The 21323-nt window shown below is 42.0% G+C and overlaps 1 protein-coding gene across 2 annotated transcripts in view; it reads right to left on the reverse strand.

The window, feature by feature from the left end:
- scube1 (signal peptide, CUB domain, EGF-like 1) overlaps positions 1–21323 on the reverse strand; it is a 386703-nt gene that overhangs the window by 30430 nt on the left and 334950 nt on the right. For both annotated transcript variants that reach the window (XM_041216271.1, XM_041216270.1), the window contains 4 exons: positions 17166–17324; positions 10925–11128; positions 8935–9096; positions 191–358 (listed from right to left, as the gene is read on the reverse strand). In XM_041216271.1, coding sequence (XP_041072205.1) covers positions 191–358; positions 8935–9096; positions 10925–11128; positions 17166–17324 — 693 coding nt within the window. The remainder of the gene's footprint in view (positions 1–190; positions 359–8934; positions 9097–10924; positions 11129–17165; positions 17325–21323) is intronic.

The following is a 21323-nucleotide window of genomic DNA, read 5'->3' on the forward strand; positions in this document are numbered from 1 at the left end:
GTAGTTCTTCCAATCATTTTGAAACCATTGTCTTCACTTTTGATTTAAGTATTCCCCATTCTTTCAGTCCTATTTACTGCAATTTTACCTTCACCTAAAACAAAATAGCTGAAGTGTGATGGTCCCATGATGGGAGTGTGCACAATCACACAGCTTCTTTTAAATTATGAATAATAATGGCTAGATTTACCTTTGGTTTCACAATCTTGAAACGAAACTGCTGCTTCATATTTTGTCATCAAGCCGCCCCCACAGTAAAAGCACTGAGTGCGACCTGGTTCAGGCTGGAATGTGCCAAACGGACATGATCGACAGGGCCTGAATCCATCGGAGGAGAAATGTCCTTGAGAGCACTGGCCTGAAACAAATTATAGAAAATTACAAAACATTTTTTGTAGCAACAAATTAAAGAAACAGACAAAGAGTTGAATTTGTTGGTATTGTCCATGGTTTTGCTGCCAGAACTGGAAGTGGGCACCACTATCACTTGTGTGTGGGGAAGGAAGGCGGGGGGCATAACATTGGGAGTGCTGGCGCCAAATTTAAAGGCCTGCTGGCACCCCTTTGAATTGTTGTGGCATCAGAGAAAACTTAGAGGGACAGCAGCAGAGAGCAGGCCAGTGCAGCTGTGGCATAGGCAAGAAACCGGGTCAGCCCATGGTTTTAGCAAGGCCTCCCTGCAGGTACCCCTCCAGGCTGCTTGGGCAAACTGGGAGATAGTCTTCCCCAGGACAAGAGGAGAACACCTGCCCACCATCCCAAGGAAGCCTGGACAAAGATTACAGAGGGGGTCAGCAGCCATGGGGTCATCCCTAGAAATGGGTTGCAGTGCCCCAAGAGGGTGAATGACCTTATGAGATCTGCCATGATAGGTGCACCACAAAGTGCTTACCTTTGGGCTTACAGATAGCGAGGTCTGAGGGTGACCAAGTTAGAGAAGGGATTCCAACCCTATTCCCGGCCAGCAGAATTGGATGTTGTAGAGCAAAGGGTTAATTCTAACCCCATTTTAACAATAGCTACTGAGCATGTGCGTAAGGAGCTATGTAATAATGATGTCACACAGAAGAGAATGAGAAGAATCTGAAAGATGAGCGGTAGCTTTGTCCTAGTGCTTTGTAATCCTGTACCTAGTCGAGTATGGAAAATATGGGTTATTTTGAAAAATGATCTTTGCCTCCACCAGGTCTTTGCAAAGAGCAAGACACCCAATGTCTTCCAAGATGACCTAAGAATAATAGATAGTGACAGCGGTGACCATACCCACAAAAATGCAGTGTAAAATGGCGGGAAACAGCCTGAGGAAAAGCACAACAGCAGCAGACAGCAGTGGGTGAAGGACTTTGAGGCCTAGCAGTAATCAGTGCAGAGAGGCGAACCATGAAGAACAGCCTGGCGACTAACACAGAAAGCAGCATGACAAACAGAAAACATGACCCATGGTGAGCATTGAATTCTACCCTACCTCTCCAAGATTCATTCCAGAACACTATCATCATCATCTTCTTAGGCTGTCCCTCGGGGTCAAGGATGCCTTGCTTCCACACTGAAATTGAGTTCTCAGGTGACTGAAGAATCCAATGTGCAGCCTACAGTCTCTGTCACAGGTGGGCAGACAGTGGTAGGGGGAATGGGTGTGTGGGGTGCCAGGTTGCCATGAGCTCCTTTCGCTGTTGATGTTTGGCTTCGTTAGCCCTTGGTGATGATACAGACAGGGTTCAACTCCTTTCCAGATGCTTTCCCTCTACTTTGGGAGGTCTTCGGCAAGGGATTCCCAAATGTTAGTAGCGATGTTGCACTTTTTCAAAGTGGCTTTGAGAGTGTCCTTGAGGAGGATGCTCCATAATCCTTCGCGGTTGACAGTGTCGAAGGCTTTTGTGAGGTCAAAGAAGGCCATTTACAAGGGCTGGTGCTGTTCCCTGCATTTCTCTCGCAGTTACCTCATGGTGAAGATTTTGTCCGTTGCGCCCCCTAATGGGCGGAATCCACATTAGGACTCTGGGAGGAACCCTTCAGCCACAGGGAGAAGGCGATTGAGGAGGATTCTTGCAATGACCTTCACTGTGGCCGACAGCAGGGAGATTCCGCTACAGTAACTGCAGTCGGACTTGTCACTTTTCTTGAAGATGGTCATGATTACGGTGTCTCTGAGATTTCCTGGCATGCTCTCCTCCTTCCAGACAAAAGAGATGAGGCCATGTATTCATGCTAATAGTATTTCTCCACGATGCTTAGTGCTTTAGCAGAGATTCCATCTACTCCTGATGCCTTGTTGCTCTTTAGCTGTCAAATCGCTGTTTCTACCTCGTGTCGGGTTGGGGTTGTACTGAGATGGTGGTGGGTAGCATGCTGTGGAATGGTGTTGAAGACACTCACGTTGAAGACAGAATCTCTGTTAACAAGGTCTTTGAAGTGCTCCTTCCAGCAGGCACTGACTGCCTCTCTGTCCTTGATGACCACCTCTCCATTCTTGGCCAGCAGTGGAGTGTGGCCTTGGGTGCTTGGGCCGTAGGTGGTTTTGACTGGGTCAAAGAAACCTCACGCGCCATGGTCGTCGGCTAACTTTTGGATCTCCTGTGCTTTCTCCACCCACCACCTGTTTTTTGGGTCGTGGGTTTTTTGCTGGAACTTCAGCCTTCAGGCGTCCATAGAGCTGCTTTCTTGCTCGAGTTGGGTTGCTGTTTCAGGTTCAGAAATGCCATGCACCTGCGGCTTATCAGCTCCTGGATCTCCTGGTCATTCTCATGGAACCAGTCTTGGTGTTTCCTGGTCGAGTAACCAAGTGTCTCTTTACAGGTGCAGATTACGAAGGCCTTGGGGGCAGACCAGGCGCTGTGCACACTCTGTGTCTCTGGGTCACTGGTAGTCACCAGGTTGGCAGTGAGACACTGGCTGAATATGGCTCTCTTACTGGGGTTCTGGAGTGCTTCATTGTTGCTGCTGCCCTTTGTTCTTCGTTCTTTGGGGCTACATTGATGTTGATGACTGAACGTATTAGGTGATGGTCTGTCCAGCAGGCATCGACTCCTGTCATGGTGCGGGTGGCGCGCACATCTCTGTGGTCCCTTGCTCGGACAATGCATAATTGAACAGGTGCCAGTGCTCGGAGAGAGGGTGTTGCTATGAGGCCAGGTATTCATCTCTCTGATGGAACTAGGTGTTGGTTATGACAAGGTCATGTTCTAGGCATTTTGTCAAGAGCAGGGTATCGTTGCTGTTGGATTTCCCAACCCCCTCTTTAACAATTACATCTCCCCAGAGGTCTGTTCTTCTCAACTCTGGTGTTGAAGTCACCAAGGAGGATCAGCTCATGGATCAGAACATAGAGGGTCCCAGACAGGCTGAGAAATGGCAAAACTGGAGAAAACATTTCACTTATTATTGAAATGCTTTGGGTCTTGCATGTAAGACTAACAAAGACCAGGTTAGTACCTTGTTACATGGCGTCAGTAGCATCCCAGTTGTCCTGCTGGCCAGGCAAGGGGTGAATGAGGAGACAGCATCCTACAAGGATGTCATCAGAGTCTTGGCTGAAACATCATCCAAGAGAGGGCAAAGTTCCACCGTCGAAATCAAAGACCAGGTGAAGGAACCAATTCATTTATAAATGATCTCTATCGTTTGGCTAACAATCTTGAGTACGGAAGGTTAAAAGATGATTTAATAAGAGACAGAATAGTCAATGTTTTGAAATAAACCCGTAAGACTTTTTACAATCTAGAGAAGATTTGACATTGTGCAAAGCATTACAACTGGCTAGGCAGGCCGAAGTGTGAAAGCAAAGTGTTTGTAAGGGGTGAATGAGAAAGCCTGTGTGGAAAGCCATTTGAAACCAGTTTATTGGGTGCAAAACTGAGCACATCGCGGCATCAACCACTGTTTTACAATGCCCCCGCTGTGGTGCCATGGAGCTCCACAGCTATGAAGAATGTCCCGCCTGAACTGCAAAAGGTTATGGATCCAGCAAAGTCGACCATTTTAAAACAGTGCGTCATTCAAAAAATCCGGCGTTTGCAAAGCAAAAAGAAAAATCTTTTAAAAGGAGCCCTATACAAGAAGTGCAGGAATCAGACAGCAGGGAAATCACTTTTCTCAGTGAAATCAAAGAGAACAAAAGCCAATATTGGAGCAGTAACATTGGAGTCAATGGACATCATACAGAATTTAAGTTGGATACAGGAGCTGGAGTCTCAGTTCTGTTGAATGGTGGCAAGTGGTTGCAAAATGTTACTCAGCAACTTTCATTAATCAAGCTTCAAGGCCCAGGAGGAATCAAGCTAAACCTCAAAGCTCAGCTTGATGAAACATTAAGGTACAAAGACAGAACAATCTTGGAGACACTATATGTCATTCAGAACCAGGAGTGCTTCTTGTTAAGCAGGCAAGCAGGTATAAGTCTGGAACTAATCTTTAAAGTTGGTGAAATCAACAGCCAAAAACAAAACAGCGAATCTAGAAGAGAATTTCCAATATTCCTCAGAGGTGTGGGAAAATTGAAAACTATGTACCACATCACACCAAAGGTAGATGCAAAACCCATTTGTCTGTTTACATCCAGGAAGATCCCACACCCACTTTTAAAATGTGTAAGTGAGATAGCGGTGATGCTTCAACAGGGGGTTATTTTGCCAGTTACAAAACCAACCTGGTCATTTCTGGTATGGTACCAGTTCCAAAACTAAATGAATCCAACGTAATTGAAAAAGGCGGTAGAACAGGAAAAACACCCATTGGCATCGGTAGCTGAAAAACTCGTGAAAAGTACAATCTTTACTAAGCTCCACGTAAACATCGGATTCTGGCAGTTACCGCTGGATCAGGAGTCAAAACTTCTAACCACCAGACATAACACCTTTTGGATGTTACTGTTTCAACCATCTATCTTTTGACATCACATCCAGACTGTAGATTTTCCAAAGGACGACGTCCAACACACAAGAAGGTATTGATGGTGTCATATGCCACCTGGGTGACTTTTTAATCCATGGCTCAACAAAGGAAGAACATGTCAAAGAAAGAGTAAGAGAAGTATTAAATACACAGCAAGATGCTGGATTAACACAATGAGAAGTGAGAGTTTTCAAAACCCACATTATCCAGGAAACAGGAATCACTGCGGACCAGCACAAATGCCATATGGGAATTTCTGCCTCCCAGGTATAGTACCAAACTCCAAAAGGTTTACAGGTATAGTGGACCAACTGGGAAAATTCCTACCATACCTAGCTCAAGTAAACAAACCTCTAAGACAATGTTTAAGGCAAGACCAGGTGTGATGCTGGAATGAGCATCAACAGTAATCAATTGAGTGAATCAAAAAGAAGTTGATATCTTTGGAGATCCAAAGTTCCAACTATTGTAGCAGCGGATGCATCAGCAACAGAACTAGGAGCAGTCTTATTCCAGATTCAGAGGAATGGGACAAGAAGACCTATCTATTTAGCATCAAAGTCCTTAACTGAAAATGAACATCACCATGCTGTGATAGCGCAAGAAGCCCATGCAATGACTTGGGCATGTGAAAAATTTTCTGATTATGTCTTTGGCCTACAGTTCAAGATTGAAACTGATCACAAACCACTGGTAATCTTGCTGAATACTAAGGAAATTGCAAGGATGCCACCTAACCCAGAGATTCAGATTGAAGCTGATGTGATACGATACAATTACAGAGTATGTGCAGGGAAAATACTGCTGACACTATTGTGGATACCCACCAACTACCCAGAACAAGATGATAAAAATTTCATTGAGGAAGTTGAGGCTTTCATGACTTTAAACATTTGCAAGCAACAGCGCCAAAGTTGCAAGCATTTCAGAAAGCTCAAATGTGAGATGAGGAATGTGTGCAGATTCGCACATCCTGTCTTGATGGATAGCCAAAGTATTTTCCCAATAACCCTGTACTGAGGCAATACTTTGAACAGTGTCACCACATCAGCATTATTAAAGACCTCTTGATCTATCATAAGCGGATGGTGGTAACCACAAGCTCTCCACCTGGATGAGCTCCAGAAAATTTGGGCCAGGGTGCAACAATCCGTATGGTGGCCAGGTATCTCACACTCTCTTGAAGGCATGGTCTCCAACTGCGTCACTTGCACCATTCACAGATGGAACAGAAAAAGCCACTTCTGCTCTCCTCTTTCCCATCAAGGCCATGGGAACATTTTGGTATGGACCTATTCAAGTTCAAAGGGAAAGCATTTATCATCACTATGGATTATTATTCCCACTGGGCTGGGGTGCAAAAGCTACTAGGCTCACCTCGGAAGCCATTAAAGCCTCCTTGAAGAGGATATTTTCCTCACACATTTAATGCCAAGTGTCATAGTAGAGTACCACGACTGTGCCCAACAGAAGGAAGAAGGCTATAGAGCAGGCTGACCCCACACTTCCAACCAATGACACAACGCTCACAAGCTGTCCACACTCGAAAGGGGAGAGATGGTGTGGATTAGGGTCCAGCAATGAGAAGGTACCGTAATGGAGAGGTTGCAATAACCAAGATCATATCCTGTCCAGACAGAAATGTGCATCATCCGAAGAAATGAACAAGAAGCCATTAGAATATGCATACCCTGATCCTCAGGAGGAAACCACCACTACAGTAAAGATGGAAACAAGAAATAACAACCATCAGCGAATAGGTTTGGAGTGGACAGATCCTTAACAACCTCAAAATCTCATGGTCGGGGAGATTGGTGAAACCACCACAAAGATTATCCCTCTAAAAAAGGGGGAGGTGTAGGAGGATGTGTACATAGCATGTAGAAATAAAGACTTGGAGAGATGTAGAGTAAAGTAACAATGCTAGCTACTGAGCATTTGCTTAAGTATCTATGTAACATTGATGTTACACAGAAGAGAACGAGGAGAATCTGCAAGATGAGCAGTGGCTCGATCCTAGTGCTTTGTAATCCTGTGCATTGTTGAACATGTAAATAAAAGCTATTTGAAAAATGATTTTTGCATTCAGCCAGGTCTCTTAATAAGAGTAAAACACCCAACACCTTCCAAGATAACCCAATAACAGACAATGGCAGCACATCCATTAATGGCCCTGTTCCATCTCAGGTGACTCTTGCACCACTACTTCTGATTGGCCGCATGCAGAAGGCATTAATATGTCACCATTGTGGAAATGGAGCAGCCTGCAGCATTAGCATTTTACATGTATTTGCTCCACATTAGAAGAAGAATCAAGGTCACGATGGAATGCTCATTATCTGCTAATTACTCTTCTCTCTATCACATTGGTCGAAGACAAGAACAGCCAGCTGCAGTGACTGGGGGACAGTCATCCACCTGGGAGCAGGAGGGAGCTTGAAGGAAGCACTGTCACATCGTTTCCCTGACACCTTCCAGCAGCATAGATGCTGTCACGTTGATGAAAATGTGCTCACAAGTAGATCTGGGATTACACAGCAAGAGATATGCCTGAGCTGCTGACAGATGACAGCCGAGGCCACTGACACTTTGAAGACTGCAGGAGGCCAGGGGATGCTGAGCTTCAGGCTGATGATATCCCTCTGGAGTTGTCAGCATGGCAGCAGAATCTGGAGCTACAGGAGGTGGTGAGGGAATATCTGGTGGAGCACGTAATGGCTGACCCTCCCGACCAGGGCATTCGTGACCAAACTGATGCAGCAATGAGCTACAGACTGGGAGAATTCACACATATCTTGGGAGAATTCACACATATCTCCAGTGGATACCTGCAAAGCTCCTGAAGCACAGAGGTTCAATGTCACAGTGGCCTTCAGAGCCACAGACATTGTGTGGCCACCACTTCCCATGTCACACAGCTCTGTGACAGCCTCCCTGTAGAGGCACAGTCTTCAGCAACACCGATCCTCTGATATCTGAAGGCACCTGAACCTTGGTCTGTAGACTCTCTCTGGTGGGTAACTTCTCTGTGCAGGAGGTTGGGTGCATGTCCCTCTGCTTCCTTCTCCTCTTTTCCACCCCCCTGCCCCCACCAAGGCTAGTACATTTGCTGTCCCTGTGGTTGCTGCTGCCCACCACTCATTGCTGCAGTGTCTCCCTTCTGCTGCTCCTTCTCACCAGAGGAGCCAAAACCTGAGGTGAACAAGGCCCGTGGCTTGCAGAGTCAGTGTCCAGGGTCTCCATCCACCCCTTTTTTACCCAGACAGGTACCAGCTCCATTATGCCACTCTGGAGGTATGCCCATGCAGCTCCTTTATTTTGTTCCCTTCTCCACATTGTCTATTCCCATGCCTGAGCTGTCCCACCCTCACAGCCAAGGCTCGCCAGTGATCACGATGACTGCCATTTAGAGCCAGAACTGATCTTCTGCTTGCTCACTGCTTCATTATATCTGGCAAGACTCTGAAGCCCTTTGGTTTACATGCAGGCCTGGAACAATTCGAAAACCACCGGGAATTTTAAGTTAATTACCTTTTCAACAAGCTTACTTACCAGTGGGACTTGTGGAAGTGTGATGTCCTCCCACCATACAGACCGCCTTTTGCAATATCCGGTCTGGTGTGAAGACATAAGGCTTCAGATGTCTTTGCACCTGATTTTCTGGCCCAACTCTAATGAACTGGGAAAATACAGTCCTAAATGTGCAGTGATGCTCTGTGAAAAATTACAATTTTGCAATGGGGAACCTTATCAGGCAATAGACTAAAAACCTTCATTCCCCTTGGGATTTGGGTTAAAATCCAAAGTACAAGTCTCTTGGATGTTAATTGATTATTATTTAAATTAATTTGAATAAATGAGAATGAAAGAATTTGCAACACAAATTTGCCTTTAACCTTGTATGTAGTCTGTCTCAGCAAATGAGCTTTATCAAGTCATCTTTAAAGAAAATACAATAATCATTCTATCAAAAATTGCACCTAGGTTCTTGATTTCTATTGATTGAACAGCAAGCATAATTATACGCAAAAGGCAGGAACTCACCTCCACACTCAGACACATTCCGAGCCCCAGCTATTCCTTGTCCGTCGTTGCTTGGACATGGTTCACAGGATAGCTGCCCTTTTGTATCTTGGTAGGTTCCTGGAGGACATAGGAGGCACTGGTGGTGCTCTCCGCTGTAGTAGCGGCCTGTGTCACAGCTGACTGGAAGAACAAGATAGACTTCTGAGTAAGTGCAAAGCTTGCATGCAGCACCCCCACCTTTCTGGCTCCATTGAGGTGGTGGGCAGTTAAACACCTCCCCCCCCCCCCCCCCCCCCCCACCCCACCCCTGCAATTTTAGAGTCTGGCCCCTACTGTAAGTAGGATTGCTCATGGCCTCAAACATGAACGCAGTCCCAAGTGGGGAACCGAAGATAAACCACCACCTGTTCCTGGAATTCTTTCATTGAAAAGCTTTGAAATGTATATTAAAAAAATCTTTAAGTTTCAATAGTTGCATGCTATATTGCAAATTAGATGGTTTTTTATTGAAATAATTGATTATAGGGCTCTGTCCTGCAAAGATAAGTTGACTATTACATTGATCAGCAGTGTACAAGTTTTGAGATGCATTATAGCACTTTTCCCATTTGGAAAAGTGCTACTATGCATTCAAAGCTGAATAAAATGTTGCTTGGGATCTCCAGTGTGATAATCTGAATTAACTTAAATGACCAGATCCTTTTTAAATTGACAAAAAAAACCTTCAGCAACTTTCACTTAGAGAAAAAAAAGCAGGTACCTGCTCCTAAATTGCTGTTATTGAAAGTCACCTGGTGTAGCTTAGAAAAAAGGTAATCTGTTTTTTCAGTTTCAATAGACTCCATTGCTTACATTTCCCAGTGTTTGTTATAATAGCTGAACCCATAATGAATGCTTGGCTGAGTTTCCTAAGCACTCATCTCACTAAGGTGCTGTGTTCATGTTTTGACTGACAGTTTTAAGAAATTATTAAATGATTATTTGTTTTTGATAAGGTTAGTGAAATAGATGTTTGTTTTTACAACAGGTTGACCACATTTTTGATGGATTTTATGAATGAGATTTTTTTCAGCATGAAGTATGTTTGAGTGAGAGCTGTGTTATATTGTTAGAAATTTACAATTTCAAAGGCATAGCTCCTGAGGTTTGCCCATTGTGGATACTGGGTGATTGGCTGTGGAGGATACATGGGAGCATGGAAGAGGCATGGAGGTATGAGAAGGCATGGTGTCAAAGAGGAGCAAGGTGGGGAAATTGGATAAATGAGGGGTTATGGGGGCAGGGAAATGGCATGGGGAATATGAGGGGGCATGTGAGTGGGGTGATGGGTGACAGTTTGAGGGCCTGACATTCATCATTACAACTGGGCTGATGCCCCAGCGAATGGAGGCAGGCGTTCTAGCCTGTCATCCTGGGCATTTGCACACATCCAATGATGCCTCGGGTCTGCTTTGGAGGTGGGGGGAGGTACAACTCTATCCCTCCCAGACCTCCCCTATCAAGCTAACTTGGTCAAAGACCATTTTGACAATAAGGAAGTAATAAGATAAGTAAGAAATAATAAGAAAAGTTTGAAACAATGATTGAATAAAGTTCCTTGCCTATTAGTTAATTAGTCATCATTTGACATTCTCAAAGTAGTTGTAAGGCTTCCTATGAAATAATGAAAGTTATAAGTTCTCTGCCCCAACAATGGTGGAAGATCTGCAGAACCTCCACATAAGTAGCTTAAATTGGGATTCCACTGATCTTCCACTGAAGTTAAAGCAGCAGCTCCAAAGAATTCCATAGGATTTCCATGTGATGGCCTTAATTCATATCTGCTGTCTTGAAGTGCCTGAACAAACACTGCATAAATAAAATAATTTAACACTCATCAAAATAAAATCAAGCATTAGGCACCACCATAAACTCATTATGGTGCCATTTTAAATAGATTTTTACTGTGTGTCTCAGTTGAATTGAAAACTCTTCATAACAGTCAGCATAATCTTGGAATAATACTTACTGCACTTCCCATCCTGGAGCACCTGGCCTGCACTGCATGCCTCCTGATTTTCATGTATTTTTGCTGGTTTCTGGGCAACTTCGTATTCTGTCCCAGAGAATTGAATATAGAACTGTTGTTTATTAATTGACTTCCTTAATGTTTTAATTGCTGTCTGCAGCTTTTGTTCCATCCTCTTACGTACACATTCCACGTTACAAGTGTCTGAGGAAAGCAATGTAGAATCTTACATTAATGGTTGGATTATTTTGAACCAGTTTATTTTTCCATCTATCAATAGGTTAATCCTCAAATCTTAACCAAAGAGTAGCACTGCATTTAAGCACAAACAAAAAACAATCCTGGAAATTGCTAAACCATTTTTAAATTGAATTGCTAAATTTTCACTTCACTACCACAGCTGTTGGGATTACAGAGCTGCTGGTCATCCAATTGGCCAGCAGCTCTCTGAGCTGGGATTTCCTTTTAAATTACAGTGGGACAGTCGTTCTTCCCACAGGCTCCCCACCTACTTTTTAAACAGGAGGCATGGGGACCAAGGTGACCTGTAAAATCCAGCCCATATGTACGATGAGCTGAAGGTTGAACTTCTGTATTGTAAAACTCCATGATTTTGGTTCCCTGTGTTTTTAAAAAAAAATTATTCATTCACAAAACTTGGGTTTTGTTGACGAGGCCAGAATTTATTGCCCATCCCTAATTGTCCTTGAGAAGGTTGTGGTGGTCCCTCTTTTGAATCACTGGAGTTCATATGGTGAAGATGCTTCCACTATGCTGCAAGGCAATAGGTGCCAGGTTTATGACCCAGTGATAATGAAGCAATGGTGATATATTTCCAAGTCAGGATGGTGCATAACTTAAGTGGGGAAGTTGCAGGTGGTGGTGTTCCCTTGCATCTGTTGTCCTTGTCCCTCTAGGTGCTAGAGATTGTGAGATTGGGAGATATTGTTGAAGCACGTTGGTACATCAAGTCACTGTCTCATTGCCTGGTTGAAAAGCGCCAACATTTTTTAAAAATACTTTACTCCAAATGGTTTGAATAGCATGTTAGGGTGCTATGTCTCCCCTTCCTCCACTGCTCAGGAGATATCAAAGCCTAGTTTTTCTGTTGAATGTTACATTATTGCTAATGGCGCTGCTGGTGCTAACCCAATCCAAAAGTGCAAGTAGCGGATGTTGTGGCCATGTTACCCACTTGATCACAGCAGAAAAAAATTTGACCTGTGGTTGGGGCCAATTACAGCTACATGTATTTATGTTGTGCCTTTAATGTAGTTAGGCCTCCAAAGATCCTTCTCATGTATGTTATCAATTACATTTGACACTAAGTTACATAATGAGGGAGATATTAGGACAATAGACCAAAAACTTGGACAAAGATGTAGGTTTTAAGGAGCATCTTGAAGATGGAAAGAGAGGTAGTGAGGCAGAGAGTTTTGGGGAAGGAATTTCAGAGCTTACGGCCCAGCTCCTGAAGACATAGCCACCAATGGTACAGCGACTAAAATTAGCGATGAGCAAAAGACCAGAATTGGAGGAGCACAAATAGTGTTCAGCTAAGTAAGATTGCGAGCACCAAACATCCTTTCCAGGGCAGCTGATTAATAAGCAAAAGAACAAATCAGCAATCCTGTTCATCCTTGCCCCATAAAAATGAAAGAAAAAGAGTTGGCAGCCATACTCAGAAGTGCCTGGAGCAGCTGCTTTAAAGATCATTGGTTGAACCGTGGCATGACATGTTACTCCACCCAAGAAACCAATGGATGAGGTACCAGTACAACATGCAAATTTTGACATCGAAATCCTGAGGGAATTGTAAAATGGGCATATGTAGGTCTTGGATGGTCATTGGGCAGGACTTATATCTAAAACAGAAAGTTCATCTGCTACCTCGTTGTCAGGGAAAGTCATCTGAAAATTAGCCCCCTAAATTCATTATCCTTTAATATATGGGCCATGCTCAGTGTAAAGTTGAAGTTAATATATACTTCAGTTAATGAACAAATTGAATAGGGACAAATTTCCCAAGCATTGGTAGTCAAAGTTTCTAAATTCATCTTCATTCCAGGTATCATTCTAGTGAATTGTCTCTGGATGTTCTCTAAGACCAATATTTATTCCTAAGTTGGGCTGTCTAAAGTTGAGCACAATGGGGTACAGATTTTCATTTCTTAACTCCTAGCATGGTGCGCGGTCTCATCTGCCAAAAGTGTATCAAGGTAAATCGCCAACAGGCTGCCCATAATTTCTGTCCATTAAAATTAATGTATAAAAGTTAAGGGCTGCAACCTTTACATTTTCCAAGAATTTGTTTCTGGTAGTGGTGGCTCCACACCAACATGGTGAATGCTTTGTATCAGTGCAACTACACTCTTTAGCTTTCATTTCTTTTGTGATGAATCCCATTAACTTATTCAATTAAATGTAAGAATAATGAAATAACAAAGTTTTCTTTTTAAATTAGCTCTTTAGTTCATAAACAAATTCCTGACATGTGTGGATTAACATGGGAAATTAATTTCATATTAAAGACAGTTGAATAAAAAGATAGATTATCTGGTCATCATCTTACTGCTGTTACTGAGACATTGCTGCATGCAAATGAGTTGACTTGTTTAAAGAGAAAAGACAGATTATGCCATCTGAGGCCCTTCATAAGGATGTCTATTTCTTTCCTCTTTCAACATTTTTAGTCTGAGCAATTTTTGCTTTTTATATTTATCCAATAGAGGGAGCTGGAGACCTGCTTAGTGACCATTTATGTGACTTCCAATCATTAAGCTGAAGCAAAGCTCTGAGCTTTATCAGTTTAAGCTCATTTGGACACCTCTGTCTGGAACTCTAATTACCCTGTCAAACAAAAATGCAGACCCTATATGATTGGATGGCATTTTACAATTAGGTGACTCAATGAACAGACAGGTATGTTTTTGGAATGGACATACCTTTATTCCTAAACTAATTCAAAAGCTTCTTTTTAAAAGTACAAATTTGCATATTTCTTTTCTTTCTCATCACATTCATTTTTTAAAAACTAAATCTAATTTAATTTTCTTGCACAAAAGCTTTCCTCCTTGCTCATTAGCTCTATTGTAGTCACAGGGGAACTTAGAGCCCCAATAAAGTGAATGCCAAAGAATGCCACTTTGCAGGTCACCATACATATTTCCCAGAAGTACACTTCTGTTGTGATCTGTGATTTACATGCATTGATAGTGGTGGATACCGACATTAAATTACATAAAATATATCTGTTAACACATACATGTTCCAACATGAGGTAACGATAACTTGGATCAATTTTACAGCTTATCATAATTAAGGCCGAACTGCTGTGTTCCACAAATAGGTAAAAAAATCTTTGCTCATGCCAGAAATTCAACTCACCACTCTTGTTAACTGAATTGCCTGGCTCTCAAGTATAGCAAGAAGCTGGATATGTGAGCGATAAACTTGAGGTACCCAACTGTATTTCACTATGTGAAGGTAATGTCAATGTTTTAACAGCAATGTATCCAATTGGATAAGGAAATCTGTTGGGTTAAGTGATTGCCCAGTAAAGTATGTATAGGCATTACATGATTGCCAATTACATTATATTTGTGCAGCAAAAGTGTGCACATAAAAGATGCAAATAAATAACACTGAGAAGAGATGAGCTCCAGATCAGATAACATGGGGGGGGGGGGGGGGGGGGGGGGGGGGGGGGAGCGGTGCGGTTGGGCTGAGCACCACTGCCCTGATGCAGTAAGGACTAAAGTGCCCATCCTTGTAGGGACATTTCCTCTCCATTTCTTTCAGTAAACTTGTGAATGGGACACACTGTAGTGACATGGATCAAGTTAATTTCCCCTTGAAACTCGCTGGTCCCTTAACATTGATATTACTGTGATTTTCCTTTCTAATCAGCTTGCTGTTTATGTCTTCTAAACCGCTGTCAAGCACTTAACCCAATACGTCATATCTTAGTGAGAATATGAATTGTACACAATAAGAGCAAACTTTATAGGTAGCTAATTGCACTGCAATATAAAATACATTTAACTGTCACCATGTAGGTATAGACAAATGAAGTAAAAATGTGGACCAATGAAGTAAAAGGTAAATCAATTCCTTTTGTATTTTCAGTAGGTCATTGAGATGTTCTGAGAGGGCTGCATGTCTGCAGATTATTTTGAATGTTGTAGCATCAATTTAGTGTTTGTATTTTTAGATTTGTTTTTAACCTATAGAACTCCAGGGATGAGGGACATTGGTTACATGGATAGGCTGAGAGTCTGGGGTTGTTCTCCTGAAAGAAGGGAAGGTTTAGAGAGGATTTTATGTTCAAAATCATGAGGAGTCTAGACAGAATAGATAGGGAGTGACTGTTGCCCTTGGCAGAAAGCTTGAGAAAGAGAGGGCACAGATTTAAAGTGACTGACGAAACAGCTATAGGCGACATGAGAATAGCTTTTTTTTACACAGTGAGTGGTTATGATCTGGAATGTGCTGCCTGAAAGGGTGGTGAGACAGAATCAATCATGGCTTTCAAAAGAGAATTAGATAAGCACCCAAAGGGGAAAAATGCAGGGCAACAGGGAGCTGGCCGGGGAGTGGGACTAGCTAAATTGCTCTTGCAGAGAGCTGGCACAGATATGACAGACTGAACGGCCCCCTTTTGTGCTGTAGCCATTCTATAATTCTATTCCATTCTATGTCATGGGATTCTACAAACTCTGTTTGCTACAACTGAAGCAAACAGGCCACATAACTAAATCTGTGGTAGGTGGAACTTCATGCAATAAGTCATTGGAACCGATCCAAGCAAAAAGGCAGAGAACATGGTCAGGCTATTTTTTAAAAAAATCCTCTTCTTGTTTAAATTTACTATGCAAACCAAATTTTTCTGCTGGTGAGGAAAGAGGAAGGAACAGGAAACATTAAAATTCTCTTCCCTTTGCTGTCCCTTTTGCACATGTGAGCTAAAAGAAACATGTAAAAATGCAAACTCTAGGTAGGGCCTTGAGGACAAAAGAGTCCAAGGTCACCTCCCAACAATGCTGAGAAGAGCAGCTGGGAGGAAGGAAAGAGAAAAGGTTTGATCGATGACTTAATGTGACAGAAATGAGTGGGGGGGGGAGAAAGCCCATGCAATGAGCAAAGTTACTCTTGAGCGGAACTTGCTCCTCAAGGCTTGGCCTTTCAGTGGAGAAAGGTATCATTATGGTGCCTGCTCCAGGCTGAAATCTTGGAGCTCTATCTTGACATCTCAAGATTTTGACATTTGAAAAGAGTGTTCTTAAAAAAAAACTCTGCAGATTGCTTTTAAGTAGCACATTGAAAAGCTTGTGAATTACTGTTTTCCGGTGTACAGTGAACCATCTGGTGATCATGCTAAAGCATTCTCTGTGATGAACTTTCCATCTTGCACAAAAAGTTAAGGAGGAACACAAAAATTAATCTTTGAGTGTACCTTGCAAATTTTCTACTCATATTAACTATTTAACACCGATTGTATCAATCATGGATCTTCATGTCCCAGCCAATATCCTGACTATCACTATTTTAGCATGTTACACATATGTAAAATAAGAGGTCAGATTGTGCAAAGTTTGATCATTGAAAATCGGGTTGTATGAGATTCATCACTTTTTATCTCAATTATTTCAACTGTGTATACAACATAGAATTAAAAGTAAATGAAAGGTAATCTGGAATCTCCAAGATCTGTCATCCTGATAGCACTTGTGTAATTGCAATTTAAGATTCTGGAAAGTAATATATTTAGGGAGGAGTGTAGCATCCATGAGCTGTGAAGGGGCAGCATGGGAAAAGAATTGGATATAAAAAATTAAAGAAGCGCAGATATTTTGGAGGGCTGTAGGACTGGAGATTACAGAAATAGGAAGGGGTGAAGCAATGGAGGGATTTGGAAACAAAGATGAAAATTTTAAAATCAAGGTGCTATGTAAACTGATGCTGTAAAAACCCAATAAAAGCCTCAAGCCAACTTGGCAGAAGAAAATCTGGGAAATTCCTCTCTGAGAAAAAAAAGCTAAGGCTCTCCTTGACCAAGAATTAAGGTTTCTTAAAGTTATAATTTTCTTGTATAAAAAAGAAAGCACTTTGAATAAAATCTACATCTCTGAACATGCCTTTGCCATCAAATGTAATGCTATCTATACTAAGAGCCAAAAGGAGCCTGGTAGTATAATCCTTATGAAGAGCTGACTAGTTTCCAATTTAAGCAACTACCAACCTGTCGCCTCCTCAGACTTCATTTCAACCTCAAACTCTGCTGTAATGTGTGACACCTCCTTCGATGGTGACTTGCGTCCACGCCTCCTCTTTTTGGAAGAATCGCACTTTAGGTTCACAAAGGTCACTTGACAGTTGTCTGTGCATGGAAAGTGACCACCTTTGCATAAAGGGAATCAAAGTGAAAAAAAGAGGCAACACAAAAAAGCAATAGCGCATTCATGGCAAAATGTAATAAAGAGGTACTATGCCAACTTGACAGTATTACAGAGTATGCACTGTGAACCTGCCATAATACTTTCACTGATTTCCTTTATTACTGCAATGTCCCTATAGAAGCAGCTATATGAAATCTGAAAACTATTTACATGCATCAAATGTCACATTAGATTCTTAATCTGCAACCAAATCCAAACATACAAGTTAATAATATCTATATTGGCAACAATTTAAAATTTGTCCTGAATTTCAACGAGTATATAGACATAAAACTTCTGTAAAGGAATATCAGTGAATTTTTTTCATGTTTCCATCGGATAAAAACAATTATACAATTATAATTAAAACAGGCTACAAAAATATGCATTTAAATGTTCTTCCTTCCTTCATCCTTCACTGAATGTTTTTATGCATGGATATGTGGGGTACTCACAATGGAGAACTTCAGGCAGCTAAAATTAGCTTCAAATATAGCATAGCGTAAAGAGTAAAGGTCCTGCCATAATGTATTGCCCAGGTTCCAAAGTGTTGAGTGATTTCTCATAGCAGGCATAAATGTGGCCTTTCTGAGCAAGACTGACAATCTAATAGCAGCAAAGGAGCCATTTTGTGTTGTTGGCTCATAGCTGCTAATTGGGCTAGGAATGCTCAAACTCATTTCACAAAAACAGACTCAAATTCCATTAGTTAAGTTGTTCTGATCTATGTTACAAGTCCCTTAAAGTTCCCTCATTTTTAAAAAAAGTAAAATTCTACAACGTTTGCTTTCTGCTCAGGTCAATCTTAATCATGAATAACTTCATTACATACAGACATATATAATATATAAATATATATAAGGCAGTGCTTTATAAGGCATTACAATTTGTCATGAAGTACATAGCCTATTTATAAAAATGACCTGACAATCATGAGAAAATGGAACAATCACTGCTCTCAACTTTATTTAAATCCAAGAAATTATTGATAAATGACATGGCCTGGAGCATGTTTTAAGGCTACAATGTCTTTTAGAGTTCAGATGTGTTTTAAATACAGCTCAGGTTCACTCTAGGTACATGTTAATATTTTCTGAACATTTTGCTGCCTCATAACGAACTGTAACTTGGATGTTTTTGTATATTGTTCAACTTGACATCCTTTCAACATCAATGCACTGTTGCCACAATGCAAACAGCTTGGCATGTGCAAATTGATGTGCTGTTTGTGAACTTTGGACAGCAAGTGTAGCAATGGAGATAATTATTAAGAAATGAATGATTTCCAATTGATAAACAAAAGTAGGAATATGCTGCTGAAATAAAACTGATAGTAGTCAGGTGATGCCTTATATTTTTTGATCTCATATCTGTACTACCCTTAACTATCTCACAATACTCTTTGCAATAGGGCACCAAGAGAATTCAAATTAAAGTTTTGAAGTTATAGAAGGATAGCATTATGAACAAGATATTTGGCAGCAAGTTTATTGGATAATACCTTGCTGAAGTCAGGCATATGGTAATCAGTGAGTTAATGCTTCTGATGAAAAATAGTTTTGTTCCATTATAGTATGGTGAGCAGTGTTTGCTGATAAAGCTTATTTCACTATTTTTGAAGAGAGGTCTGTATTGTTCTTTAAGGGATAAAGAGTAAAGTTTTTGAATAGCCTAGGTGGAAGGATAATACAGATAAAAGTTGGCATTATACCTGAAGGCAGACATGTACTAGGCATTACACTAATACCAGTGACGAGGGGGAGGATTTTGTTTAGCAGGCACACAAGATACAGGAAAATAATAGGCAGAAACTTATAATTACGTAATAAGGCAGTAAATCAATCTTGGGTTCTGCAAATATTTAGAGACACTTAACCACAATTGCCTGACTGAAATACTACCTTGTAGCTCACTACCAGACATCATTTGCATTACTCCAAGTAGGAAAACACCTCAGGAAACAATAGCTTAACAGCTAAATTACAGAGAAACAGGCTCTGAAAGCTTGAATAAAACTTATTAAAAGTACATTTTAAAATGCTGGACCAATCAATAAAAATATTTCAAACATCACAAATTGGAAACCAACTGCAGGACATTAGTAGCTTTTACAATAGTTATAATGACATGCTATTATGCAGCAATTATTTAATTGATTGTGTCTGATCTATTTAGATTCTGAATATGGTTAGCCAATATATGAAAAATGTGCACTCCGCATTTCAAACATCAGAACAGTCCTTCTCATGTAATCATTCAAATGGGAGGCAGTTAATGGAATTCAAGATTTATCAAAGTTTCAGATCTGCATATAATGGAGCCTTTGTAAGTCAACATGCGCCAGAAAAGATAACAGTGTGAATGATGCACACTAATATTAATGTACAAATCTGCCAGCAATTTATCACAAGATCACATATCCCGAGTTGCTTAACAATTTGTGCCAGCTGGCCATTAGCTTCACGAAAATGCCATTTTGCCTTTAACCTCCTCATAAGCTTCAAGAAGCTTCTGCATTTTCACATTAATTGCCTATTAAACTGACCACAGACAATTAAGTTTAGTAATTAATAGCATTTTAACAATGTGATAATAGTTAATCACTGCCGGTCAATCTCTCTGATCCAGAAAGTGAACAATTAAAAGTGTGCAATTACATTCCTTCAGGAAGTGAATCGTTGTTGGAGTTTCGAAAAATGTGAAATTCAAAACTTAGGTTAAGATTTTCCCCTCATTGCAGTATGTGCAGTAGAGAGCATAAAAAATGACATTCTACCCTCTGGCCACAATGGCAGGTTTTTATGCCATATCGTCCGCTACCTGCTGCATTAATTACGCACGCACGGGAAACCTGCCGGATCATCATGGACAGGCAGCCTCTGATTCACCCGCCCTGCCATAAGTTCGCCACTTCCTCACTCAGGGTGCCATATTTAAACGGCACCCATGAACAGCTTTTTTAATGTCTGCAGCTTAGGACTGCTCCAAGGATGACATGGCTCCCAAAGGGAAGAAGCATTCTGCTCCAAAGTTCAGTGACTCCCTACTGGAACACGGTTAAGGGCAGCCACGATGTCCCCTACCGCTGTGATGGCTGGAAGAGGTCCACCAACCTCACCACTCCAGCTTGGCAGGGGGTGACAGAAGTGGTCAGTGCCAACACAGCACAGAGGAGGTCAGCCACCCAGTGCAGAAAGAGGACGAATGATCTCATCCATGCTTCCAGGTCAAGTCAACCATTTCATTACTCTTAACTCACACACTCAACAGCCCATCAGACAGTCAGTGGGATCTCCCATGCTGCCAGTTCAAGGGACATCACCACTCACTTTCTCACAAGCATCTTTACATTTCCATCTGGGCTCATATCCTCTGGAGATTGCATCTTCTTCCCATCCATAGCTCCCCTCACCATCCACACATGGCAGGCATCCTTATCTGCCCTGGCATGCATCCTACTCACATTCTCTCCATGTGTCTTTGTGCAGGACAAGCTTGTACGCGATCAGAGGGAGAAGTCTTAGACTGGGGGTGCAGTGGCCAATCAAGGTCCTCACTCCCTATAAAGAACCAAACCATCGAGTTGGCCAGAGAGGACATGGACCGTGCCTGTGGCAACAGTGAGGTGGCAATGCACACCCAAGTGAGGATCCTGCACCAACTCATCCCTCAGACAATAGTACTGAGTGCATTGTCTTGTTTTAGAGTCGCCTGCCATGCACTAATTATCTCTACTTTCTTCCATAGCTACCTCTGGAAAGCGCCAAGGCATCCACAAGCCAGGCCCTCCGCTCCAGCTCTGATGACACCTTAGATGAGGAACCAGAGGAGAGCACCATAGAAGACCCGTCACAGCGCTCACCCACACCATCCACAGCATTGCAGAGACACACGCCTTGGTGGGACCTATTTCTAGAGCAGGCTCAGGGTCACAATCTGGTGATTGCACAGCAGAATCTGGC

Source organism: Carcharodon carcharias, chromosome 21, assembly GCF_017639515.1.
Source record: "Carcharodon carcharias isolate sCarCar2 chromosome 21, sCarCar2.pri, whole genome shotgun sequence".
NCBI lineage: Eukaryota > Metazoa > Chordata > Chondrichthyes > Lamniformes > Lamnidae > Carcharodon > Carcharodon carcharias.